Raw genomic sequence first — 12,843 nt, 5'->3', positions numbered from 1 at the left:
ATCTAGTCTAGAACGCTTTCCTTACAGGAGCCAACCAGATATCCCAGTGGGAAGCCCATAAGCAGCCCCTGGGTAAAACAGCGTCCTAGCCGCTTGTGTTTCCAGGCAACCAATATTGGTCAGAAGTTCTGACCGTGGAGGCAGAACACAGCCAACACAGTTTCCCTGTGGCATGGGGATTGCCACAGCTGCAAAGAAAATGCTGGTCTTTATGTGTCTCTTGGTCTCATACAGCTTGGCTCTACAGAGTTTCTCTTGTGTTCACAGAATGAAGAAGCAAGTTGATGGCGACAAAAAATGGCCCCTTGCTACACAGTGCTGGCGAATTGCTGCCAAATCACATGTTTTCAAATTCATATAAATAATAATAATAAGGGGGAAAGATACAGCAATTTCTAAAAGGTGACATGAAAGTTTGGAGCCTAGAAAGAGGGGTTTCCCCCCCATAAGAGGCGTTATTATTATTATTATTATTATTATTATTATTATTATTACTATTATTATCTATTCAATTTGTGTTGTCAAGACTAGAAGCAAGAACCCTTGGTTCTGTGCACCACTGCCCCTTGTGGTGAGAGCTGGAAGAGCTGCAGCTTGGAGGAACTTCAAGGGCAGCAAAATATTTTCAGGCTCTAGAATGACTCTGCCCACCCACCCTGGGCCCATCTAGTCCAGCATCCTCTTGAGGAAACCCACAATCAGGATCTCTCCCCTCCTGTGGCTTCCAGAAACTGGAATTCAGAAGCACTGCTGCCTCCAACTTTAGAGAGCCAAACTTAGCCATTATGGTTAAAGGTAAAGGTACCATTGCGTCCAGTCGTGACCGACTCTGGGGTTGCTGCACTCATCTCACTTTACTGGCCGAGGGAGCTGGTGTACAGCTTCTGGGTCATGTGGCCAGCATGACTAAGCCGCTTCTGGCGAACCAGAGCAGTGCACGGAAATGCCGTTTACCTTCCCGCTGGAGCAGTACCTATTTATCTACTTGCACTTTGATGTGCTTTCGAACTGCTAGGTTGGCAGGAAGAGGGACCGAGCAACGGGAGCTCACCCCGTCGTGGGGATTCGAACCGCCGACCTTCTGATCAGCAAGTCGTAGGCTCTGTGGTTTAACCCACAGCGCCACCTGAGTCCTGCCATCATGGTTAGTGGCCATCAAATAACCCCATCCTCCATGAATGTCTGATCCTCTTTTAAGGCCATCAAGACTGGTGGCCACTACTGCTTTCAGTGGGAGTGAGTTCCCTAGTTTAACTATGTGCTGCAATCAATCAATCAATCAATCAATTATGTGCTGCATCTATATTCCTGCAGTCTTCTGTTCTAACCATTGGCCCCCCCTCCCCACTGAGAGCCACACATAGCTCAGCCCTGAAAGTTGGGTAACCTCTAGGAACTGTGGGTTATGCTCAGATATGCGTCGACCACAAATACACAGAAGACCAAGTGCCAAATATACGGCACCTCTTTAAAATGAAATACTTTGATTGTTCCAATCACAAAAAGTTGTAAAAGCTATCCTGAAGAATTAAGAGCCTCAGTACACGCTAACTAACTCCATCATAAATTCTGCTTTGGTTTCTGTTATCATATCATTGTCTCCCGGGACCCCCTGTCCCTGTCATGAATTGCCCTTTATAATTTATTCAGCTTGTTCTTGCCGGGTTCCTTTCTACTTATCATTCATCTTTACAGTTGTACATAAAATTAGATTGATCCGCCTCTGCCAGACCCGTCAAGAATAGAAAAGTTGTCATTGAATAACACATAAAGCAAATGAAGACCCGATGACAGGCTTTGCTTGAACACCATGGAAATTGTCCTTTGAGAACCAAATGAAAAAGGTGTCAGAAGAGAGAGACAGAAGGAGATGGAGAGATTGTAACCTTTGTAATCTGATTTTTAATTTGCAATCAAATGGCCAGGACTTTGGGGGATTCTTAACCATCCTTCTTCAGTTAAAAATATTGCAAGGCAAAACTCAACTCCTGCAAGCAGTACTTATTATGCGCATTAGCCATGATAACAAATTGGTTCTGCTGAGGGGTTTTTTTGGGGGGGGCTGATGCCTTGCCCCGGGAAACAGTTAGATATCTCTCTGCCTGGATGATGAAGTCAATGCTCAATATCTACATAGGGCTTTAGACATCGAAAGCTTTTCCAGTGGATGATCTAGATAGTCTTTATCTGGTTAGATTCAGCGGTGACAGGTAAATTTATGGGAGCATGGCCAGTCCGTTCACACTGGGTGGCACTGCAACTATTATTTTAAATCGAGGCAGAGGGTTCTAAATTTTGGGGCCGCCCACAGAGTCGCTGACATTGGAGACCTCAAGGTCCACCGCTGGTAGTTCACAGCTCAGACTAGGGAAGCTCCTGTGTTTCTTCAGGAGCTGAAATTTGCTGCAGAATAACTGAGTTCGGTCCTCATTGTGTCCCTGGTGGAATGAGATCATATGGATGTGAATTTCAGAATTACAATCATGTGCAGTTTCTAGCTGCAGCTGCATATATATATATATATATATATATATATATGTATATATATATGTATATATAATGATTTTTGATCTATTAATATGTAAACTCAATTAGCATATACACTGTAAATATGATCTGCTCAACTAAGTTCAGACTCCTACTGCAGAGACAGTCTACCTAGCATTCAAAAAGTGGAAAAAAAGAAAGCATCAGTGCCCAGCTGGCTATCCAATATTTTCCCAGTTATGCACACCCTCCCTCGCATGTGCAACCACCACTCTGAATGGCAAACTGAGCCCTTTACAGCACTCAACAAAATAATAATAATAATAATAATAATAAATTTTATTTATAAATTTTATTTAAAATTTATTTATTTTAAATAAATTTTATTTAAAATACAGAACATACGCACAAAAATCAGAACCACTTTGTCTGTCACACTCCACATATGAAGACCAGGAAGTGCTAAGGGAAAGAAGCATATGCAATGATGAGAGTATGTATTGGAACACAAACAGATATGGATTCAGTTACCTGTTTTAATACAAAGTCCATTGGTTAGACTTGCTCAAAGGTCTGAACAAGAAGGATACTTAGCCTTGCTGAACCCATCCTTACTTTGCGTTCTCTCTCTCTCTCTCTCTCTCTTCTTCCCATGGCCAGTGGTGACTGGTCCATTTGAATGAATTTGGATCTGCACCGCCCACCTGTTAGCCATGCTTTCTTCCTTACAACCAGCCCAGAGGATGGACCTGAATGTCAGCTTCTTCATCCCTAGTTTCAGCTTTGCCTCTGTAGAACCCAACAGGGAGGAAAACTGGCAACAAAACTGTAAGTCAGAAATGGTGAACCTTAAGCTATCCAGATGTCACTGCACTGCGACTCATAAAATCCTTGGCCATTGGTCATGTTGGCTAGGGCTGATGAAGTCAAACAACATCTGGCGGGCAAAGGTTCCCCATTCCTGCTATAATTAGCCACGTCTGCCTATCATTAGCTCTGGTTCTGCCTTCTTTGGGGCTCCCAGTCTTTTGCCCTACCAATGGGCACCAGGCCCTCGGTCCCCTTTGCTGACAATTAAGCATGCATGCCTTCTTGATAAAATATCATGCCACATAAGATGTGCTGGCTATGGAGAGTTTCTGGCGAGATGTGATGATGAAGGGGAGGCCTAAGATAAGATGGAGTGTGAGATGTGCTGTAAGAACACCAGAGGTTATAATGGATGGGCAGATTAGACTATTTTCAGCCTCCGCCAACTTTTGAATGTTTTCATTCATAAGTCTGCTCTGTCTGGTTTTTGCATTAAAATGCAATGTATTTATTTATTTAGAAATCTGCACGAAGATTTGTAAATATGCATTTTAACACAGTTATCCCCATGAATGCTTTCTGAAATGCATTTCATCCCAAAATACATTTCAGTTTGTTCTCTGAGCTGAAAGCCATATTGAAGAATTCAGAGAAGTGCAAAATCTGAAGGATAATTACATTACAATATGCACATTAGCTTGGGAGGTGCAGATCAGGTCAGCTTGCATTGGAATTCATAGACATCAAATTCCTCAAGCATCCTTCCTCTCTCTCAGACACACACCTGTCCTAAAACCTGAGCACTTGTGTCAACTCCTCACTCCAAAATTCTTTCACCTGGAACAGAGAGACTGAATTCTCTTTGCATTCCAGAGGTTGTTGGCATGGGGATGGGAGCAGCCAATCTTTACCTAGTGAAATGGAACTTTTAATGTTTACAAAAGAGATAGGACTCAGGTGTTTCATCTTAGCTGGCAAGCTTTGAAATACTGTCAAACTGACTAGAAGAAGAAGAAGAAGAAGAAAGAGCCTTGTAATGAGAAACAGCTTCTCCCATGTCCCCCCCCCTTCATTTTGACCAGATTTTATTCCATTGCATTATTGTTTGGTTGGCAAATTTGTGGGGAACATGTGGACTCATAGGAACAAAGGAAGCTCCCTTATACAGAGACAAATCGCTAGTCCATCTAGCTCACATTGACTAGTAGTGGATCTCCACAGTTTCAGACAGGGGCCCTCATGGAGATACCTTCTGCATGCAAAGCAGATCATCTGAAACAGACCTGTGACCTTTCCCCAGTGGAACCACAGTGCTGCTGTTGTCCCAATATTTTGCAAAGCAAAATAGTTTCTCCAGGCCTTTCATTCCCACTTCCCCCTTAAATCTGTCTCTCCCTCCCCCCCCCCAAGCCCAATACCTTTTCATCTTTCTTATTATTTGTGTTTTATTTTAACTTTAGAAAAAAGGCAAGATTCTCCCTAGGGAACAATTAGATCAGTTTCCCTTCAAAAAAGAGTCTTAAGGGCATAGCAAATGGTTTGTGTGCGTTCAGCAGATTCAGTGAGCCAATTGAGTCTTTTTGCTCCTATGCTGCTGCTGCTGACCCAACTGCAACTGACATTAGGAGGGCAAGGCTGCAGAAACAGCAGCAGCAGGAGGAGGAAATCCAGATGCAAGAGTTCAACTAAGAATGGGAGCTCCACACTCTGCTAAATCACATCCTATAACTCTGGCAGGATTGAACCACTTCCAGGCAACGTTTGCAGAATCTCACGTTGAAGTGCCCACTTCCCCCACAAAAAACCATCAATGGACACAGAAAACAAATTGAGGAAAAGCTGATCTAAATCACTATTCCTTGTCATTCTAGTTAAAACAAACAAACAGATTCCGCATGAAAAACTCCTATGTCCCTGTGGAGATGGCAGTACCGAATCGGTGGCACATACCCTTCTGGCTTGCATTTTTTATAAAAACTTGAGGAATGAGGTTATCATTCCTCTTTTACTGTCCATTCCGGGTCACCCAGCCACTGCCACAGTGTCCTTTCTCTTGGCAGATCAAGATGAGCCGGTGACAGCAAAGGTTGCAAGGCTCTTAGCTGGGGCAATCAGAATAAGATCCACTATTTGACTATTGATTCAAATCCCTAAAATGTATTTTATATAATTGAGTTTTTATTTCTATTCTTTGTATATCATATTGTTATTTTATTGCTATGGCCGATGGCTGACGCAAATAAAGATTCACTCATTCATTCATTCAGAGAACAAGATGATGATATGGGAAATATGAAAACATGTGATCCTCACAGCCCTTTAAAGATAAATGGAGGTGAAATCAACAAGACATGATGAATGTAATTGACCGGCATATCCCAAGTCACACATCTCTTCTTCAAGGAAAGCTCATTTGGTCCTTAGAAAGTATCTGAGATAGTATGCAAGACCAGTTTAAGTATTCTTTGAACAAACCAGTCCAGTTGCTCTTGAAAAAAAGTTGTGTGGCTTTTTATTCAAAGTGCTCTTTCAAGGCCTCTTTTTTTTGGGTCTCCGGCCTGGAGGTTCCCTTCCTTGACAGTTGAGCAAGGGAGACATTATGCATGATGAAGTTTAGTAGCAAGCTACAACTGCCCAATTTGTATCATCCGGAGACCCAAACTTTTCCCAAGCACCTGGTGTATGTGGAACTTTTAGCCTTGATTGATTTAATTTATATACCGTCCTATACCCGGGGGTCTCAGGGCATTTCACAGAATAAAAATCAAGATATAAAACCACAAAATACATAATAAAAATAACAACAACAACCCAATAGCTCCCCCCAAAACACACATTTTAAAGGAGCATTTTAAAAGTGTGCCTCTTTTTTATTTTATTCTTTAAAATAAAGCCTTGGGTGACTTGTGCATCCTTCCTCCTAGGTCCAGGATGGAGACAAAAACTAGTTTTTGAGGGAGAGGGAGCAAGTTGAAAGCACAGCAGAATACCAAGAGGCTTGTCCACAATAGCAAAATTGAAAACGAAACTAAGAAGACTATTTTGTGCCAGCTCTATTAGCAACATCATTTCCCTGTTATAGTACTTCAGCGGCAGGACACATGATTATCTGTAGGATTCCTTATCTATGGGATACTGTTACACTCTCAAGCAAACCCCAGATTTCCATAACCTGCCAAGAAGAAATCAAACGCAACACTTAAGACGTTTCTCACATGCCCTCTGCTTTCTCTCTGAGGCATGGATTTTAATGGAACCTGGCATCTGGAAAGCCACCTAAACTGCTGAAGTTAACAGTTTGCTAGCTCCCCCAGTTCCGCTATTTCTCCTCTGGAGCCTTAGTAGTGATCCGGTGAGGTAATGCAAAGAGGCAGCCCCGTCTACCATATGACCTGCTCCCTCTTAGCAAAGAAGATGAAAAGTTGCCGGAAGGGGTGGGGAGGGCGAAGAGAGAGAAATATACCACTGTGCTTATTAGACATGAGCTCAGTTTATTCGGATCATAAATAAAAGCTGATCTTGATAGTGTAATTACATTTCACAACATTATCCTCTGACATTAACCTCAGAAGGGGGAGGAGGGAGAAAGGGGGAAGCTGCCTGGATTGCAATTTGGAATTGGAATGATGACTGTGTGTGTACGTACCCCAATAATATGATAATGCTAATTGTTAACAATTAGCATAATATTACAATTATGATTATAATTATATTCCCACCCCAAATTTCATTTCCTAGGGGAGCCAATTTGAGACAGGGAGGGGTTGGTGGAACAGTAAATATTGAAACATATCTGTAGGAACATTTTCCTCAAGTCTCCTGCATCGTCACGGTCTAGATTGCATTTGCTTCCCCCCTCCTAGATCACGGGGATGCAATTCTGATATGGTAGTTTTTTTTTCATGGCAGATTTTTATCACTCCCTGCTTTACAGGCCTTTTCCTACCTGTCCTTGGAGGGCAGGGCCCTGACTGACTCCAGCTACAAAAGTTGAAGCTGCTGAATGGAATCTTGGCCTGCAGTGTGGTTTAGGACTTAGATCTTGTGATTTTTGTGGAAATTGCTCAGTTTCGCTTATTTTTAAATGTTTATTTATTGTTCATGACTACTTTTGTGAAGTTGCAGTTATGTATTTTTTTTTCATGTTCAAGCCACCCTGAGCCTGGTATGTATGTATTTGAATCTCTCACAAAGTACACACATAAAACCCAGAAAAAATCAAAACTATGGTTGGCTCGATTTACAGTCCTCCTTTCCACCCCCTCCCTCCCCTCCATCAAACAGACCACTCACCTAATTTGTCTGAAAATGCCGGTGGTTGTCCCCGTATGAAGGATTAGCACAGATTAAGGGGGAACAGTGTTAATTGTAGGTGGGGGGAGAGAGCAAAGCATCTCCTCAATCTGTTCTTGATTTCCCCTGTGTATGTCTGGCTGGTAATAAGCTTCCTTTAATCTGGAAGGCCCCTTGGTGAAATCAGCACCACGGACAGCGGTATTGATTGCTTTTGAGAAACCATCACAGCTGCTCACCCAAATTACCTTTGATATGTGACCTTTAATGTAATTACTGCAACATCAAAGCATTTCTATAAATTATTAAAGAACTAATATACTTCATCATCCCACTATTCTATTATATGTAAAAATATAAACAACCACCAGCAAACAATGTTACGGATCTGAAAGTGCCCAGAGTTGGCAAGAATTTTGCTCCTCCTCTGTATGGAGAAAGGGGAGACTGTCCAAACCACTTAGCACAAAGGGAAGGAGAGAGGAAAGGAAGGAGATTCAATGTTTTGCATTTGGCTCAACGTGCCGCAAAATATATCCCACTCTTCTCTTTCCGCACCCTCTCTCTCTTCCTCCCTCCTCACCCATTTTTTTAAAGAGAACCCTTCTTCCCCTGAAAGTATCATAAAAACTTGTCAAATCCATATCTACGCAAGCTCAGAAGTCATGCAATGACTCCAGCAGCTGACTTTATACCCCCCACATATCATGCGGAAATACACAAAACATATTCCTGTCACTTTGCAAAGCACGGCCTGGAAATAATTACAGTAGAATATTACACCAGTAATAGCTGTGCAAAAACACAAACATAGGCAGACAGAAGGCAAGGGCCAGTTCTCATGTACAGAGGCCAAGGTGAGCCACACCGATACGCATTTGCATTCATGTAGTTTGGGGTTTTTTAAAAAATGCCTTGATTCAGATTAGTTTTGGGTTTTTTAAAAAATGCCTTGATTCAGGCTTTGAACTAGAGCAGGGGTCAGCAACCCGTGGCTCCGGAGCCACATGTGGCCCTTTTACACCTTTGCCGCGGCTCCGGGGCGGATACTAGCAAGGGGAGGAGGCGCATTGTGCGCCCCGACTATCGCCACTGGCGGGCGCTGTACTGGCTGTGACGTCGCATAGGGCGGTGCATGCGTTAGTCACGCACCGTCCCGACATCACCTTCCCGCCCGCTGTCAGATCGCGGCTCCGGAGATATATTTGTTTTAAATGTCGCAATGGTTTTGCGGCTCCCAGTTTTTTTTCCCTTCAGAAACGGGTCCAAGTGGCTCTTTTTGTCTTAAAGGTTGCAGACCCCAGGAGAGGGAAAGGACAGTTGCTGAATCACTTACTTGGGAAAAATGGAAAATGTAGACCTTCAGTCAATGAGCTACTGGATGAGTTGCTCCCTCCTCTCTGTTTTGCCCCTTCCAGTTTCTGGGTTGATAATTATGTTCCTTTTATTTACTTAACAAGATTTATACCCCACTCTAATCAATGGACACTTCTAAGCAGTTTACATAAAACACCACAAAATATCCAGCAGTGTGTTAAAATGAGTTGACATAAAAAGTCAAAATATAAATGAAATCAGCAGTTTTAAAAGAAGTATACATAATGAAACAATATTATTTATTATTGTTGTTTATTTGAATTTATACACCACCCTATACCCGAAGGTCTCAGGGCGCTTCACAGAAGAAACTGTGTGATAAAATTACTTTTTTGGGCAGGCATGCCCAAACAGAAAAATTTCTATTATTATTATTATTATTTGAATTTATATACCGCCCTATACCCGAAGGTCTCAGGGTGGTTCACAGAATAAAATCAAGATATAAAACCACAAAATACATAATAAAAATAAAAACAGCAACCCAATAGCACCCCCTCCAAAAAAACCCACATTTTAAAAGGGCATAGAATGCCCTTTCTAGCAGGCTTTGAAAACAATACCGTTAAACTTTAGTGGACCTAACTAACACAGTTTTGGTCAGTAGGTCAGACCCGCTTCTTGTCACAGTGTGATGATGTCATCACCATGTTCTTGGTCACATGACCAAAACAAGCAATATACAGCATGACCAAAAATATCGTCACCAGCTGTCAAAACAAATGCCTTATCCAATACACATCATTTCTGGCTATGAGCTGAACATGTCACTTTGGTCATGAGGCCTTTGTTTTGGTCACATGATCAAGCACATGACATACCTCTTTAAAAAAAAGGAAGGAAAATACCCAACACCTGTCTCTTGAAACTGAAGCAGAGATCGCCAAAGAGAAGAAAATAGTAAGAACTCATTTGTTAGCAATGTCAAAAACAACAGCAACACCGGAGCCACTTCACCATGAAGGCTGGAGCTAAGCCAAGTGGGAGGAAAACTCATTTCAAAGGGTTATGCAAAGGTATCTATTACATACAAAATATTTAGCTGAAACATGTTGTTGACCACAAAGACTGCATGAGCAGCGCTGGCATACCACGGCGGTTTAGTTTATCACAGACAACTGGAGAGCTGAGAAAATTATGGGATGGTGGAAATGCCTAGCCATATTAACCGTCTTGAGGGGTGGTGGACTAAGTATCTGTGCTGGCAGAAAGTTGCCGGGGGCAAGGTTAATCTGGAACATAAGACTCAAAAATATGGAGCAACAAACACAAATTGTCAAACCAGAAATCTGCAAGAATTTAAAATAAAGTGTAGCGCGTCAGGTATTAGCAACAAAGCATTCAAATGTCAGGATGCAAGTATTGGTGATGAAATTTATTTTTAAAGCTTATTTATTTATTTATTTATTGAATTTATATACCCCCCTATACCCGGAGGTCTCAGGGTGGTTCACGGAAAAAACTTACACAACTCCAACCTTGTCAGTTCTTGACCCCTTTAAATTCCATATTTTGATTTCTTTCTTTTTTTTCTTAAATCCTCTGCATTTATCATACCCACACATGGGATCCCCAGTGGTCTCCTAACCAAGGCGCCAGCTTCAAATACCAAATCTAAATTTCTAATTTGGAAATAATTTCCAAAATGTATGCAAGATTCCTTTTCATCTCTGTGCTTTGTAAATGCTGGTAGGCGAGACTTTGAAATCCACCCTGAGGCTACAATCCTTTGCATACTTGCCTGGGAGTAAGTCCCATTGAATACTGTGGGATCAACTTTGTGGTAAGCATGCATAGGTATATGTTGAAAACCACATACACACATGGGCAAATTGACTGCTTCTGCCTTCTCATCTTCCCTCTCAAATTTCTTATGTATATACATACCCAGTTGTCAAACATAGTAGCCCTTTCCATAGATGTGCCTGTAACTCTATCCTCAGTCAAGCACTGTCTCCCCATACCCCAGTTATTCAACATGCCCCTCTAGACCATGGGTAGCCAACATGGTGCCCACTAGATGTTGTAAGATTCAAACTCCCAGCACCTTAATCATTGGCCATGCTGACCTGAGATGATGGGAGTTGAAGTTGAACAACTACCATATGGAGGCCCAAAGGTTTTGCCAGCGCTGCTCTAAATGTATTTCAGCTTTTCTGGTCCTGTTGATCTTGCTCAAACCCAATTTCCTCTCTTTCCAGATTCATCCATATCTTTCTCACCCAATTTCTTCCTTTTCCTCCTAGAAACTGGCTTCCCACTTTCCAGAACTAATCAAAGCGCAAAAGCAACAGTGCCAGCCCCATCGGGATTGTGTTTTCTGTGAGAACACAATAGTCAAGACTGCCATTCTGAAAGTGAACGTTGTCGGTAAAGGCATTGCGCATTCCCCACCCCGGAAAAAAGTCACTACACCGATATATCCAGATTCTGAAAGTATTTCAAAAAGCCAGCAAGATCTGGCCCCAGTGAAGTTCTCCCACGCAATGGGAAGGAGTTGATCTCTCCCAGGGCTAAATAAATCAGCATTGGTTTCCATTCATCCAACGCAAACCAAAAGTCACCCCGAGCGACCGGTCATTTGTGAACTCCATCACCACCTTCCAAAAGGAACCAAGACATTGCAAAACTGTGCTGAGCAAAAGGTCAATCTGGACTCACCCCTGGCAGTGTCTTCTGTTCGTGCAGCGCACTCTGGGCTTTAAGAGCTGACTCCCTTTCACAGTATGTTAGGAAGGCACAGCCTGAAAAAGAAAAAGAACACATCAGGACATATGATCTCTGCAGCATCAGACAAACTTTTGATCTTCTCTAGCATCATCTTTCCATCAACTGCTAGCCAACTTTCTCCAGGGAGCCTGCAATTAGAGAGTTGCATTCCATGGGCAGGCTGGCCATCCTTCCATACTCTAGCAACTGGAAGCTCAGAGGTACATTTCCTCCAAGTGTGGAGGTTCTATTGAACTCTTATGGCTACTACAGAGCTTTCCTTCCTCTGGCAGCAAAGAGACCCCATTCTGCAACACTTTGGGGGTTTTTAGGTACAGGTAATAAGAAGATGGGATGTGGGTGGTGCTGTGGGTTAAACCACAGAGCCTAGGACTTGCCGATCAGAAGGTTGGCGGTTCGAATCCCCGTGACGGGGTGAGCTCCCATTGCCTGGTCCCTGCTCCTGCCAACCTAGCAGTTTGAAAGCATGTCAAAGTGCAAGTAGATAAATAGGTACCGCTCCAGCAGGAAGGTAAACGGCCTTTCTGTGCGCTGCTCTGGTTCACCAGAAGCGGCTTAGTCATGCTGGCCACATGACCCGGAAGCTGTACGCCGGCTCCCTTGGCCAATAAAGTGAGATGAGTGCCGCAACCCCAGAGTCGGCCACAACTGGACCTAATGGTCAGGGGTCCCTTTACCTTTACCTTAATAAGGAGATGGGAAAGTGGGAAGCATAGTCTCCAGGGTTTCAGGAAGGAACGTTTCCTAGGCCTACCTGAAGATGTTGGGGGATGAACCTAGGATCTTCTGCATGCAGAGGAGGTGGAGAGCTACAACAGTGGTCTTCTGAGTATGTGGGTAGATGTTCATATCATCAGTGGTTGCCAAGCTGCTGGGCATCTCATTAGACCAGCAGAAAAAGGTCTTTCCCATTATCTGACATCTGACTGCCTCCCCCTCCCTTTTCCTTTCCCATCAGTCAAAGCTCACCCATTTGCTTGTTCTGGGGAGCCTGCTGCCTGAGAAGCTCTCCTCAAGCCCACACAACACTGTTCCTGAGGATCTACATCAGTGTTTCCCAAAGTGGGCGATACCACCCCCCGGGGGATGCTGGAACGATCCAGGGGGGCGGCAGTGGCCTCAGGTACAATTGGGGGGTGTTGAATA

At 43.1% G+C, this 12,843-nt stretch overlaps 1 protein-coding gene across 14 annotated transcripts in view; it reads right to left on the bottom strand.

Annotated features, from left to right (window-relative positions):
- Positions 1–12,843, bottom strand: part of CELF4 (CUGBP Elav-like family member 4) — an 800,084-nt gene that overhangs the window by 665,082 nt on the left and 122,159 nt on the right. For all 14 annotated transcript variants that reach the window (XR_014517250.1, XM_083466083.1, XM_083466073.1 and 11 more), the window contains exon 2: positions 11,629–11,711. Coding sequence is in view for 13 of the 14 variants with exons in the window: in XM_083466083.1 (XP_083322209.1) it covers positions 11,629–11,711 (83 nt within the window). In the remaining variant the exon portion in view is untranslated. The remainder of the gene's footprint in view (positions 1–11,628; positions 11,712–12,843) is intronic.

This window comes from Podarcis liolepis (assembly GCF_965112155.1).
Source record: "Podarcis liolepis genome assembly, chromosome: 11".
Classification (NCBI taxonomy): Eukaryota; Metazoa; Chordata; class Lepidosauria; order Squamata; family Lacertidae; genus Podarcis; species Podarcis liolepis.
The sequence above is the reverse complement of the archived record's forward strand: the minus strand, read 5'-3'. Positions and strand labels throughout refer to the sequence as shown.